Below are 11,960 nucleotides of genomic sequence, written 5' to 3'. Positions count from 1 at the left end.
CGAGAAATCGCCCAGGACTTCAAGACCGACCTGCGCTTCCAGAGCTCCGCCGTGATGGCCCTACAGGAGGCTAGCGAGGCTTACCTGGTCGGCCTGTTCGAGGACACCAACCTGTGCGCCATCCACGCCAAGCGGGTGACCATCATGCCCAAGGACATCCAGCTGGCCCGCCGTATTCGCGGAGAGCGCGCATAAATGAGGATGACCTGAACTCGAATATCCCCCAAAGGCTCTTTTAAGAGCCACCTCCATATTTCCATCAAAAAGGCACAATTGTTCCATGTATACACGCACCTCTACATTAGCCACCATGTATGTTGTTCACTAACACGTCTAAAAGCTACGTATTGCACCTTTTTAGTTGCCTGAAGTCTAGCTTCAATGTTTGTGTGTGTGTATATACACAACCATCTGGCATCATCCACTTCCTTTGAACTATATAGTAACACAGTAAAATGCTTTACAAAGGAGGGGAAAAAGAAACGAGTGATAATATAGGCCGAATAGTAACAAGAATTGTGTTCAGATGAATAATTGACACTATTAGTTGTGTGTAATAATAGCCTTGCATGCAGTCCAGAAAAAACATTGCATGCCAACTTACTTTGAAAGTCCCATGTTGCAGTGCTGCTGAGAGACTCATGCAGAGGCCCAAACTTTACAATGGAGCACGGAGGCCATCTTGTGGTTAAATGTGGGTACTGCACCTCATGGTGAGTCCCTTTCAGCATTTGCTCTTTAGGCCAGCGTTTCCCAAACGCGGTCCTGGGGTCCACAAGGGGTGCGCGTTTTGCGTTTTGCCCTAGCACTCCACAACTGATTCTAATACTCCCAGCTTGATGATGATGAGTTGATTATTTGAATCAGCTGTGTAGTGCTAGGGCAAAAACTCCCAAAATGTGGCCCGAGTTTGGGAAACCCTGCTTTAGGCTAATACTAGCCTATTAGGATGACTTGGTTCGATCGCTTTAATGGCAACTGCTGAACTCTGGTTTCACTAATTACTTGTCCCAGGTCACCATTATGAATCCAATAGCAAAACAAATGTTTCAAAATAGCTCAATAGTGAAAAAAGGCCAGGAAATGATGGGTTCTCAGCAATATTTCACCAACAACCAATCACTATTCACGCATAGACATTAGGATCATCAACAAATATTCCTAAGTCATACTACAAAAGGGTTGTAACGAAATGGATTTGTCTGTTCAATGCAAGTTCAACGTCAAAGAAAAAGTGCATCACCACAACAAACGTGTCTTTAGATACACTGTAAAAAATGACTTTGTGGAATGTACTCAAGCTATTACAGTCAACAAAAGCACACGTCATATTGTTGAGTAGATCTTTTTGCTTGTTTTTATGAGTAGATAAGCTTGAGTAAGTTGAGTTGATGTGGTCCAATACATTGAGTAAAGATGATAGAGACGTAAAAAGGATTATATTACGTTGATTCGACTCAAATAGACATTGTGTTATTTTACCTGAATGATTCATCCTATTATGTATTTAGACCAACTTACTTTGGATTCACTCAATCACATCCCTTAAGAGAAAAGGTATCCGGACACCGGGAATCCATTTATTTAAACATCAACGGTTTGCAAAACATCTGTTATTATGAGTTGACAAATTACGTAATTGCAATCAACACTGCAGGTAAATCATGATTGCTGCAGGTAGGCAACACCGTAGAAATAGGAACTACAACACTAACAACAAGTGACATTTACTCCTGATGTACTGACTGACCTGTTGCAACCTCTACAACCACTGTGCTTATTATTTGACCCTGCTGGTCATCTATGAACGTTTGAACATCTTGGAGAAAAATGTGTGAAACCACTGCCTATATGAGGAGCTGTCGTTGTTTGTTTTATTACCACATACTTATGGAAATTGCACCGGTTGAGAGATGATGGCTCTCTTGTGCCTACGGTGAAGGGTACTTCTGATCCAGCAGGTGGTGCTAAGATCCCTCCCTATATGACTTGAATGATGAGTTGATTTATTCCTTATAGCTCCTAATGATTTTAAGGCCAGTGTTGGCAAACATTACTTGTGCTCCAGCAGGTGGCCATGACATCCCTCCCTATATGACTTGACTGACCAGTTAGTTGATGGACTCCTTATAGCTCCTAAATTTAATGATTTTAAGGCCAGTGTTGGCAAACATGACTTCTGCTCCAGCAGGTGGCCATGAAATCCCCCCCTATATGACTTGACTGACCAGGTAGTTGATGGACTCCTTATAGCTCTTAATGATCTCAAGTGTCTGTGTTTTTATGTGGTTAGGAGTTTTGCTCACTGCGTGTCCCCCTTCCATTTCAGTGTTTCCCAACTCCAGCGGTAGAGTAGGCTACCCCCAACAGGACCCATTTTTCTTGTAGGCCTGGACAGCCACAGCTGATTGAACAACCTGTCACCTAAATTACCAAGTCCTCAATGAGTAGAATCAGGTGCAACAACAACAACAACAACAACAACAACAACAACAATATGAGGAGAGGGACACAGTGTACTAGCTGATCTCCCAGTTGTCACAGTTTGGCCTTGTGTTCCACATAGCCTATATCAGTATTTGAGTATGTTTCCCGCGCACGTTAGTTGCTTTCACGTCATCTTTGAAATCGCTCCTCCCTAGTCCCCTAGAACGAGCGCCCTCCCCTTTGCAACGCCTCCGAACATATAACAGAGGCGCGCTTTCTGTGCCGCCGGCCTCAATCAGGTCGACCAAACGCAGATAATAGCGCACCGCGCACCGGCGCTGAAATCATTCATTCACTTGAACTCAACTAGCGAACACACCATGTCCGGAAGAGGCAAAGGCGGCAAGGGACTCGGAAAAGGAGGCGCCAAGCGTCACCGCAAAGTTCTCCGCGATAACATCCAGGGAATCACCAAACCCGCTATCCGCCGTCTGGCTCGCCGCGGCGGCGTGAAGCGTATTTCCGGTCTGATCTACGAGGAGACCCGCGGTGTCCTGAAGGTGTTCCTGGAGAACGTGATCCGTGACGCAGTCACCTACACCGAGCACGCCAAGAGGAAGACCGTTACCGCCATGGACGTGGTCTACGCTCTGAAACGTCAGGGACGCACCCTGTACGGTTTCGGCGGTTAAACCCACTCTCTTCGGAACCTCAACACCCCGACTCGAACCCAAAGGCTCTTTTAAGAGCCACCCACATCCGCTTAAAATGGGCCCATTCCATGTAGTGTTATATATAACAACAAATGTTTAGTATGCAATTTAGTAAGAAAGTATGAGCCACTTCGAGTGGACAGGGAGTATTAATTAGAGGATTCTAATGTCCCGTCCACTTTTAGCGCACAGAGGGAGGCCTATATCTGACAGTGGCAAAGTGTAAGAACGTTATTATTTTGGGTCAAGCAATAGTGGAATTTGGACAACATAAAGCCACCACGAGTCGGTAGACGTGGCTCGAAAAGAGGGGGACAGCGCGCACACACACACACACACAGTCCAAAATGGGAGCCCTATGTCTGACGGTGCCAAAGTGGGCAATTCTATCACCAGCATTATTTGGCACAACAATCGTGCCATTTGGACACCTATTAAAGCCCCCCTTTTGAAACACACAATTCCCCATCGGTCACAGAGCATAGGCTATAGAGAGGAGGGAGGGAGGGAGGGAGGGAGGGAGGGAGGGAGGGAGGGAGGGAGGGAGGGAGCAAGCAAGCAGGGGAGTGTCTACGGCCGCTGACTTTGCTTAGCTTCCTCTTCATAAGACGGGTAAGCGCCCTTCACCCCCTCATTCGTTTCTGAGAAGCAACGAGACATCATCATGCCCGAGCCAGCAAAGTCAGCGCCCAAGAAGGGCTCCAAGAAAGCCGTCACCAAGACCGCAGGGAAGGGCGGCAAGAAGCGCAGAAAGTCCAGGAAGGAGAGTTACGCCATCTACGTGTACAAAGTCCTGAAGCAGGTCCACCCCGACACCGGCATCTCCTCCAAGGCCATGGGAATCATGAACTCCTTCGTGAACGACATCTTCGAGCGTATCGCCGGAGAGTCCTCTCGCCTGGCCCACTACAACAAGCGTTCTACCATCACCTCCAGGGAGATCCAGACCGCGGTGCGCCTGCTGCTCCCCGGTGAACTTGCCAAACACGCCGTGTCCGAGGGCACCAAGGCCGTAACCAAGTACACCAGCTCCAAGTAAACAGCGCATTTGGACTGCTCTACTAACCCAAAGGCTCTTTTAAGAGCCACCCACTCTGTCAGTAAAAAAAGCAATTCCATCGCCACCGAATGAATGCGTAGGTAGGCTGCGTTACATTGTATCATTGTTTAATGGGCGGCGCGCGCCGCCTCGGAGAGCGGCTACATTGTATCATTGTTTAATGGGCGGCGCGCGCCGGCTCAGAGAGCGGCTACATTGTATCATTTCCCCTGCCCGTTCCAGCGTAGGGGTTCTATATCGTGGAGCTCCGCCCCATAGGGGAGCTATGCTCCTAGTGGTTTACCCTCTGCCCTAAGGCAGATGCAGCCTGAAGCAAAATTATGCACACACCTACAGCCAATAGGAGTACAGGTGTCCCTATATAAGGAACCCCGTTCCCTCAATCTGCCTCCCATTATCTTCAGCGACTGGACTAGAATTGAAGAAGCCATAGAAGACTCAGGAAGATCTCGTCGTTGATATCCAGCCATCAACGTCTTCCTACAATGAGCACACCTAGCTTATCCAAGGTAAGCATTTAACAAAAGCTCTTTTCAGAGCTCAATGTCGCTGTTCCCCTTGGCGGCTGTCGACCCCCCCCGACACTGTTTCGTGGGTTGAGAGGCACAGCACGCCAGGGACAGCTTCATCAATCCCCCACTATGCGCCAGCTGCGCCCTCCTTTTTTGAAGGAGTGGAAGCAGCATTGGGCATTTTTAGGGAGGATATTCCTCTTGAGGATGTGCTATCAGTGTTAGTCTCAGCTGAGGCATCATCTGAGGGCACTGACTCAGGAGATGACAGGGCTATTGGGGAAGAAATGAATATTCTATTGGAACAATTCATTACACTGACCCAGATGTTTAACACCCCTTTTCCTTCGGGAAATTGTGAGGTCATTACATCCCTGGATGATGACGCCACAGCCTCTCTGTGCCTGAATTCTCAGGTCTCATTGAGTGGGCTGCTAAACAGCGGGAGATTAAGCTGCCCCCCATTCCCTCCAACCCGGAAGTGGATATGAGGAAGGGCGGCCGTTACTCTCGCTACAGCTTGGCGTCAGACGGCGGCCTCCAGCAGCAAGGGAGCGGGCCTCGCCCCCCCCCTGCAGCGCCAGAGGTGCCGGCGAGAGAGGTCATTAAAGCGTCATCCTGGCATCACCCGAAGGGCGGCCAGAAGAGACGCCGTTTATGACAGGCGAGGGGGAGAGAACGGAAGACGGCACAGCGCCTGCTGTGACCGAGCCCACTGTCCCCCCCCACTCTACCGTTGAGTGTATGGAGGAGAATGTTTTTTGTTGATGTGTGTAATAAAGAGTTGGCTCTACTTGACACTGTCAAGAAAGAGCCCCCTTTTCCATAATACATCCGAGAGCGTTCGACCTTCCTCACTCTCGCTCTCTCTCTTACCACTATGAGTGCAGCTCAGCCCACCATGGTGCGTTGCTGAATGCACACATAAGGCAGGTATATAAAAGGTATTAAGTGTACCTTATAGGACCTCACTTTACAGACTCCTAGGAGTGCCGTAGTGAGTGTCTCACATAGCAGGCTGCAGTCTCAGCCAGATAATGGCATGATGACGCGACCGCTATCCGGGACGGCGCTCTGTCTCAGGCTAACGCCTCAGTCAGTGCAGTTCAGACCCGTGCTGCGTTCACGGAGGGCCTGATTACTACGGTTACGGGCGTAACCACGTATCGGCGCCCCCGTTTCTCTCAGAACGCGCTGATAATAACCACATTGGGGGTGGCGCACTATCACAGACTAAGGTCTCTGTTAGTACGACCCAGACCCATGCTGCGTTCAAGAAGGGCCCGATTACCACGGTCACGAAGGTGCCCAGTGTATCGGCGCCCCCACCTTTTCCTGAACGCGCCCAGGCTCACCACACTGAGTGTAGTTCAGCCCACCAGGGGTGCAGAGCTGAACGCACACAGGAGGTGAAAGGAGGAATAATACCTAGACGCCGTCTTGGTTTATCTCAAAGAGAACTCACATTACAGACTCCAAGGAGTACTGTAGTGAGTGCCTCTCATAGCAGGCTGCAGTCTCAGTCAGGAGACATGATGACGCAGCCGCTAGTTGGGGATGGCGCACTATCGCAGACTAAGGTCTCGGTTAGTGCGATTCAGACCCATGCTGCGTTCACGGAGGGCCCGATTACCACGGTGACGAAGTTTCCCAGTGTATCGGCGCCCCCACTTCTTTCTGAACGCGCTAATACTCACCACACTGAGCGTAGTTCAGCCCACCAGAGGTGCAGAGCTGAACGCACACAGGAGGTGAAGGGAGGAAAGATACCAAGACACCGTCTTGGCTTATCTCAGGATACCTCACATTCAGCAGGCAGCTGTCTCTGTCCCAATGTGACATGAAGACGCAGCCGCTAGCCGGGAATGACGCCTTGCTGCAGGCTAATGCCTCAGTCAGCGCAGATCAGACCCGTGCGACGTTCACGGAGAGCGGGAATACCAGGGTTACAGGTATAACCAAGGTATGGACGCCTCCGAATTATTCTGAACGTGTCAATGCCCATGGCTATGAGCGCAGCTCACCACATATTGAGTGTGTCGTTGAACAGTCGCCTAAGACCAGTAAAGAGGCATTGTGGCACCACCGTGTGGTGTCAGTCAGAGATCACACCTTTCAGATTCTATTGAATTCTGTAAAGGATGAGTCTCATGTTAAGCGGCAGTCTCAGTCAGACAATGACATGATGACGCAATCGCTTTCCGGGCAGAGCGCTCTGTCTCAGGCCAGTACCTCAGACAGCGCAGTTCAGACCCGTGCTGCGTTCCTGGAGGGCAAGATTACTGGAGTTACGGTCGTAACCAACGTATCAAAGCCCCCGACTCACCCAGAACGAGCTGACGTATCCTCTCCCTTTCAAGGGGGGCCCGACTTGGGCTATTCCACCAACCCAGTGCTGGGGAATAGCGGCGGCGAGGGCCATAGAGGAATACAGGTCCTTCCTACTGGACGCACCACAGCTTCGTGCGCACCCGCTGTCTCTGCATTGCTGGCAGTGGCGTCGAAGCTGTACCCTCTCACGCTGGCTAGAACAGACGTTAGAGAAGGGTTATGCCCTCCAATTCCATCGGACCCCACCCCCGTTCAAGGGAGTGGTGGAAACGGTGATGAAAACGCCAGACAAAGTAGCCGCTCTGAGATCAGAGATTACGGAACTTTTGGCGAAGGAGGCGGTCACAGTAGTTCCCCGAGAGCAAAGGAACAAGGGGCTTTACTCGCCCTATTTCCTAGTGCCAAAAAAGACGGGGGGAGTGAGGCCGATTTTGGATTTACGCATTCTCAACGAGAGCATAACCAAACGGCCCTTCCGAATGCTGACGACAAAACGCCTACTGGAATGTGTTCAGAAGGGAGATTTTTGTACAAGCATAGACCTAAGGGACGCGTACTTTCATGTGCCGATACAATCGCGCCACAGAAAGTTTCTGCGGTTCGCCTTTCAAGGGGTGGCGTACGAGTTCACGAGGATGCCGTTTGGGTACGCCCTGGCACCTCGAACGTTTTCCAAATGTGTGGAGGCGGCATTGGAACCGCTGCGTCGTCAAGGGATAAGGCTATTAGCCTACCTAGACGACCTGCTGATTCTCGCCCCGTCAGCAGAGCTGGCGTTCACACACACGACACAGACAGTGATTCATCTCACGCGTCTGGGGTTTGCTGTGAATTGGAAAAAGAGCGCACCCTGGCCCAGTCATCAGATTGTCTACCTGGGACTACAGCTAGACACTGTAATGATGAGGGCGCGAATTTCGGACCCTCGAAGGGCAGCATTGTTACTAGCCCTGAGGAAGTGTCGTCCGAATCACACAGTAACGGCGCTATCGATCATGTCACTTTTGGGTCTCATGTCGGCAGCCCACTCTGTGGTCCCGCTAGGGCTTCTGCACATGCGCAAAGCACAGCGGTGGTTCGCCCAACTAAGACTAGACCCAGTGCGTCAACGTCATCGGTTGGTGGTGGTTCCTCTCTCGCTAAGAGCAGACCTGGACTATTGGCGGAACCCGTGCGTTCTCACGCACGGAGTCCCGATGGGCAAGGTGTCATCCTACATTCCAGTGTTTACAGATGCCTCTCTGACTGGATGGGGAGGGACATGTCAGTCTCAAGCGATAGGAGGTGCATGGCCTCAATCAGGTCGTCACATCAACCTCCTAGAGTTGGAAACGGTGCGACTGGTCTTGACCCACTTCGCGTCTACCCTTCGGGGTCGCGATGTGTTGGTCTGGTCAGACAACCGAACCACAGTAGCTCACATAAACCGCCAGGGAGGGGTCAGGTCTCCTGCCCTTCATCGGGCGGCAGTGGAATTGTGGCTGTGGGATCACAAGCACCTTCGCTCGTTGAGAGCAGCACACATTCCGGGCTACTTGAACGTAGGGGCAGACCTCATGTCAAGAGGGGGTCCTCGAGACGACGAGTGGTGTCTGCACCCGGACATTGTTCTACAGATTTGGGAACAATTCGGGAGAGCCGAGGTGGACCTGTTCGCGTCACGTGTGAACGCGCAGTGTCCCCTATGGTTCTCTCTGAGAAACCAGGACGAACCGCCATTGGGAAGAGACGCATTCGCGCACTACCTGTGGCCGAAAGTTCTCCTGTATGCATTCCCTCCGCTGTCTTGCATTCTCCCACTGCTAGCCAGGGTGAGGTCAGAGGAGCTGTCAGTGATACTGATAGCGCCCGATCGCCCGGGGGCTCCGTGGTTTGCAGAGATGAGTCAGATGTTGATTGCGCCACCCTGGCCAATTCCACATCAACGAGACGCGTTGACTCAGGCGGGAGGCTCGATAGGGCAATGGCCCATAATCGGCCAACCACTGAAGGCTTGGTTCCTGAATGGGACAGGTTAAAGCGCCGTGGGTTGTCTGATGCAGTGATCAGAACAATACAGGGCGCAAGAGCCGGTTCCACTTCTAGGGTGTATACCAGCAGATGGAACGTTTTCTCACGATGGTGTGATACACAGGACGTGGACCCCATGAGCTGTCAGGTAGAGAGTGTGCTCTCATTCCTACAGTCTATGTTTGATAAGCAGAAATCGCCCTCCACTATTCGAGTGTTTGCAGCGGCAATTTCAGCTGGTCATGAAGGTTTTAACGGAAAAAGTGTTTTCAGTCACCCTTTAGTGAAACGTTTCCTATTGGGAACGCAACGGCTTAGGCCAAGACCTAGAGCTACGCTGCCCAAGTGGGATTTGGCATTGGTTCTCGAAGCGCTATGTAAGTCGCCGTTCGAGCCATTGAATCAAATACCCCTCAAGATGCTGTCTATCAAGACGGCGCTGTTGCTCACCTTGACTACTGCTAAACGAGTCAGCGATTTGTGTGCACTGTCGACGAGACCCGACTGCCTTGCCATTAATGGCGATTTGAGCAGAGCGGTGTTACGTCCTAACCCGGCATTTGTGCCGAAGGTTATTAACAGTGCATATAGATCGCAGATCGTGGAATTGTGGGCTCTTCATCCCCCTCCCCATGGGGAGAGGAGTGAGGAAAAGCTTCACTGTCTGTGCCCAGTACGCGCTTTGGCGTGTTACGTTAGGCGCACAGCGGCGGTTAGGTCATCGCCTCAGCTGTTTGTGTGTCACGGTGCGGCTGCATTGGGTAGACCACTTTCAAAACAGCGTTTGTCTCATTGGCTTTGTGAAGGCATTGAGACGGCGTACGAGGCGGCGGGGCAACAACCGCCTCAGGGTATTAGAGCGCACTCCACTCGTGGAGTAGCAGCTTCTACTGCTCTTTTCAGAGGAACAGAGGTAGAGGATATTTGTAGAGCAGCGTCATGGTCGACACCGTCTCCTTTTATCCGTTTCTATCTGTTGGATATGTCTTCTAACTCTTTGGCTCGGTCTGTACTCAGCGTGGCTGAAGGGAGATCATGAGCAGAATAGAGAAAGAAAGCAGGATTGTGAATAAGTTCATAAGTCCGCTTTTATTAGAAGTAACATATTATGGACATGTTTTCTAACTCTTTTGTTCGATCGAATTTCAGCAGAGCTGAAAGGCGTTCTTGAGCTAGAAAAGGAGGACAGAGCAGGACCTTGGACAGGTTCCAATCAGGTCCGCTCTGGTTAGGAAGACTTATGTCAAGAATAAGCCTTTTAAACTCCAATCTCGATTGCACTCAGCACAGCTGAAGGGGAATCTTGAGGTAGAGGAGGGAGAAGCAGGATGATAGACTGGTCTCTATCAGGTCCGCTTCGGATGAAGAGCATATTCTGTGGCATGTCTCCTGGCTGACAGTGTCAGCATATAGAAACATGTATTGAGTGGACAGAATGTGAGGTCATCTATCTGAGGTTCAGTTTAGTATGACTGGTATATTTTGTTCCATAGAATATTGAGGCACGGCTATCTGCTAGTCAGATTAGCACGGCGTCTATTCTATTGATCTGCCCAATAGCCATTGACATTGTCATTGAGCTAGATGGGGCGGGTCTATAACCGATGACGCGGTATATTGTGACGCCCTGATGGGTTTTTAGTCGCAGTACTGCGGGAATTGGTTGCAGCCATTGCTGGGCTTGACCTTTTCATTTTTTAATGGGAAGTGTTAGGCTCGGCAGGGAGTACATTTTGGAGCGTTTCGCTCCGCCTTAAACCACTAGGAGCATAGCTCCCCTATGGGGCGGAGCTCCACGATATAGAACGATTAGTTACCGGAGTGTAACTCCAGTTCTATGAGTGGAGCGGAGCCCCATAGGACTTAAGGCCCTACCGACCCTCTCTAGTCTCGCTGAAGATAATATCTCGGGAGGCAGATTGAGGGAACGGGGTTCCTTATATAGGGACACCTGTACTCCTATTGGCTGTAGGTGTGTGCATAATTTTGCTTCAGGCTGCATCTGCCTTAGGGCAGAGGGTAAACCACTAGGAGCATAGCTCCCCTATGGGGCTCCGCTCCACTCATAGAACTGGAGTTACACTCCGGTAACTAATCGTTTAGCGCGCCTTTTTTGGTGTCTTTGCGCGCTGAATAGTAACCCATGTTTGTCGGGCTCTATTCCAGGTGAAGGCAATGTAAAATGGCACCATTTGACAAAGGGTGTAAATAAATAAATCAAAAAGGCAGTCTGTTGGGTTTGATTGGAAATAAATTCCCTTTATCGTCTAATGAGCAGATAGTCATTTTGAGTTGACTTCCTGAATCGGTAGGACACGGATGGAGTGAATGGATGCTCCATCATTGGACTATACCCTAATGATGTGAACGAGAATGATGATGGCAAGAATAAAAAGGTGGTGAATAATATGAATGTATATTTTTTATATATATATATATATATATATATGAACGTAGCCCTTTTGGCCTACAGGTCATTTCCGGTCAAGGTCACATCATCCATATAGTCCCCTGTAGCTCAGTTGGTAGAGCACAGCGCTTGCAACGCCAGGGTTGCGGGTTCGTTTCCCACGGGGGGCCAGTATGAAAATGTACGCACTCACTTACCTGTAAGTGGCTCTGGATAAGAGCGTCTGCTACATGACTCAAAATGTCCACGTAGTGTATTTTCCTTCCTACTACACTCACGAGGCAACAGGATAAAAGGCAGTGGCTTCCACGTGACAAAGTGGGGATATGAATGTGTCTGTAGGCCAAGTCACAGTATAACACAGTGAAGGAGTTAGTGAGTGTGATAGTCGTTGGAGCAGTAGTGGATTCCAATGAGAGAGAGAGAGAGAGTGAGAGAGAGACTGAGTGAGTGAGAGAGAGAGAGAGAGAGAGAGAGAGAGAGAGAGAGAGAGTGAG

General features: G+C 50.2%; 2 protein-coding genes across 2 annotated transcripts; both read left to right on the top strand.

The window, feature by feature from the left end:
• Positions 1-2,807: 2,807 nt before the first annotated feature.
• LOC311126794 (histone H4) lies at positions 2,808-3,119 on the top strand (the record flags this gene model as incomplete). The annotated part of the gene is made up of 1 exon (XM_084200776.1): positions 2,808-3,119. The coding sequence occupies one exon, from the start codon at positions 2,808-2,810 to the stop codon at positions 3,117-3,119; it is 312 nt and encodes a 103-aa protein (XP_084056902.1).
• Positions 3,120-3,804: 685 nt separating this feature from the next.
• On the top strand, positions 3,805-4,179 carry LOC311126791 (histone H2B; the record flags this gene model as incomplete). The annotated part of the gene is made up of 1 exon (XM_084200773.1): positions 3,805-4,179. The coding sequence occupies one exon, from the start codon at positions 3,805-3,807 to the stop codon at positions 4,177-4,179; it is 375 nt and encodes a 124-aa protein (XP_084056899.1).
• Positions 4,180-11,960: the final 7,781 nt, after the last annotated feature.

This window comes from Coregonus lavaretus (genome assembly GCF_964263955.1).
Source record: "Coregonus lavaretus genome assembly, contig: HAP1_SCAFFOLD_979, whole genome shotgun sequence".
Taxonomy (NCBI): domain Eukaryota; kingdom Metazoa; phylum Chordata; class Actinopteri; order Salmoniformes; family Salmonidae; genus Coregonus; species Coregonus lavaretus.
This window is presented reverse-complemented; position numbering and strand designations above follow the sequence as displayed.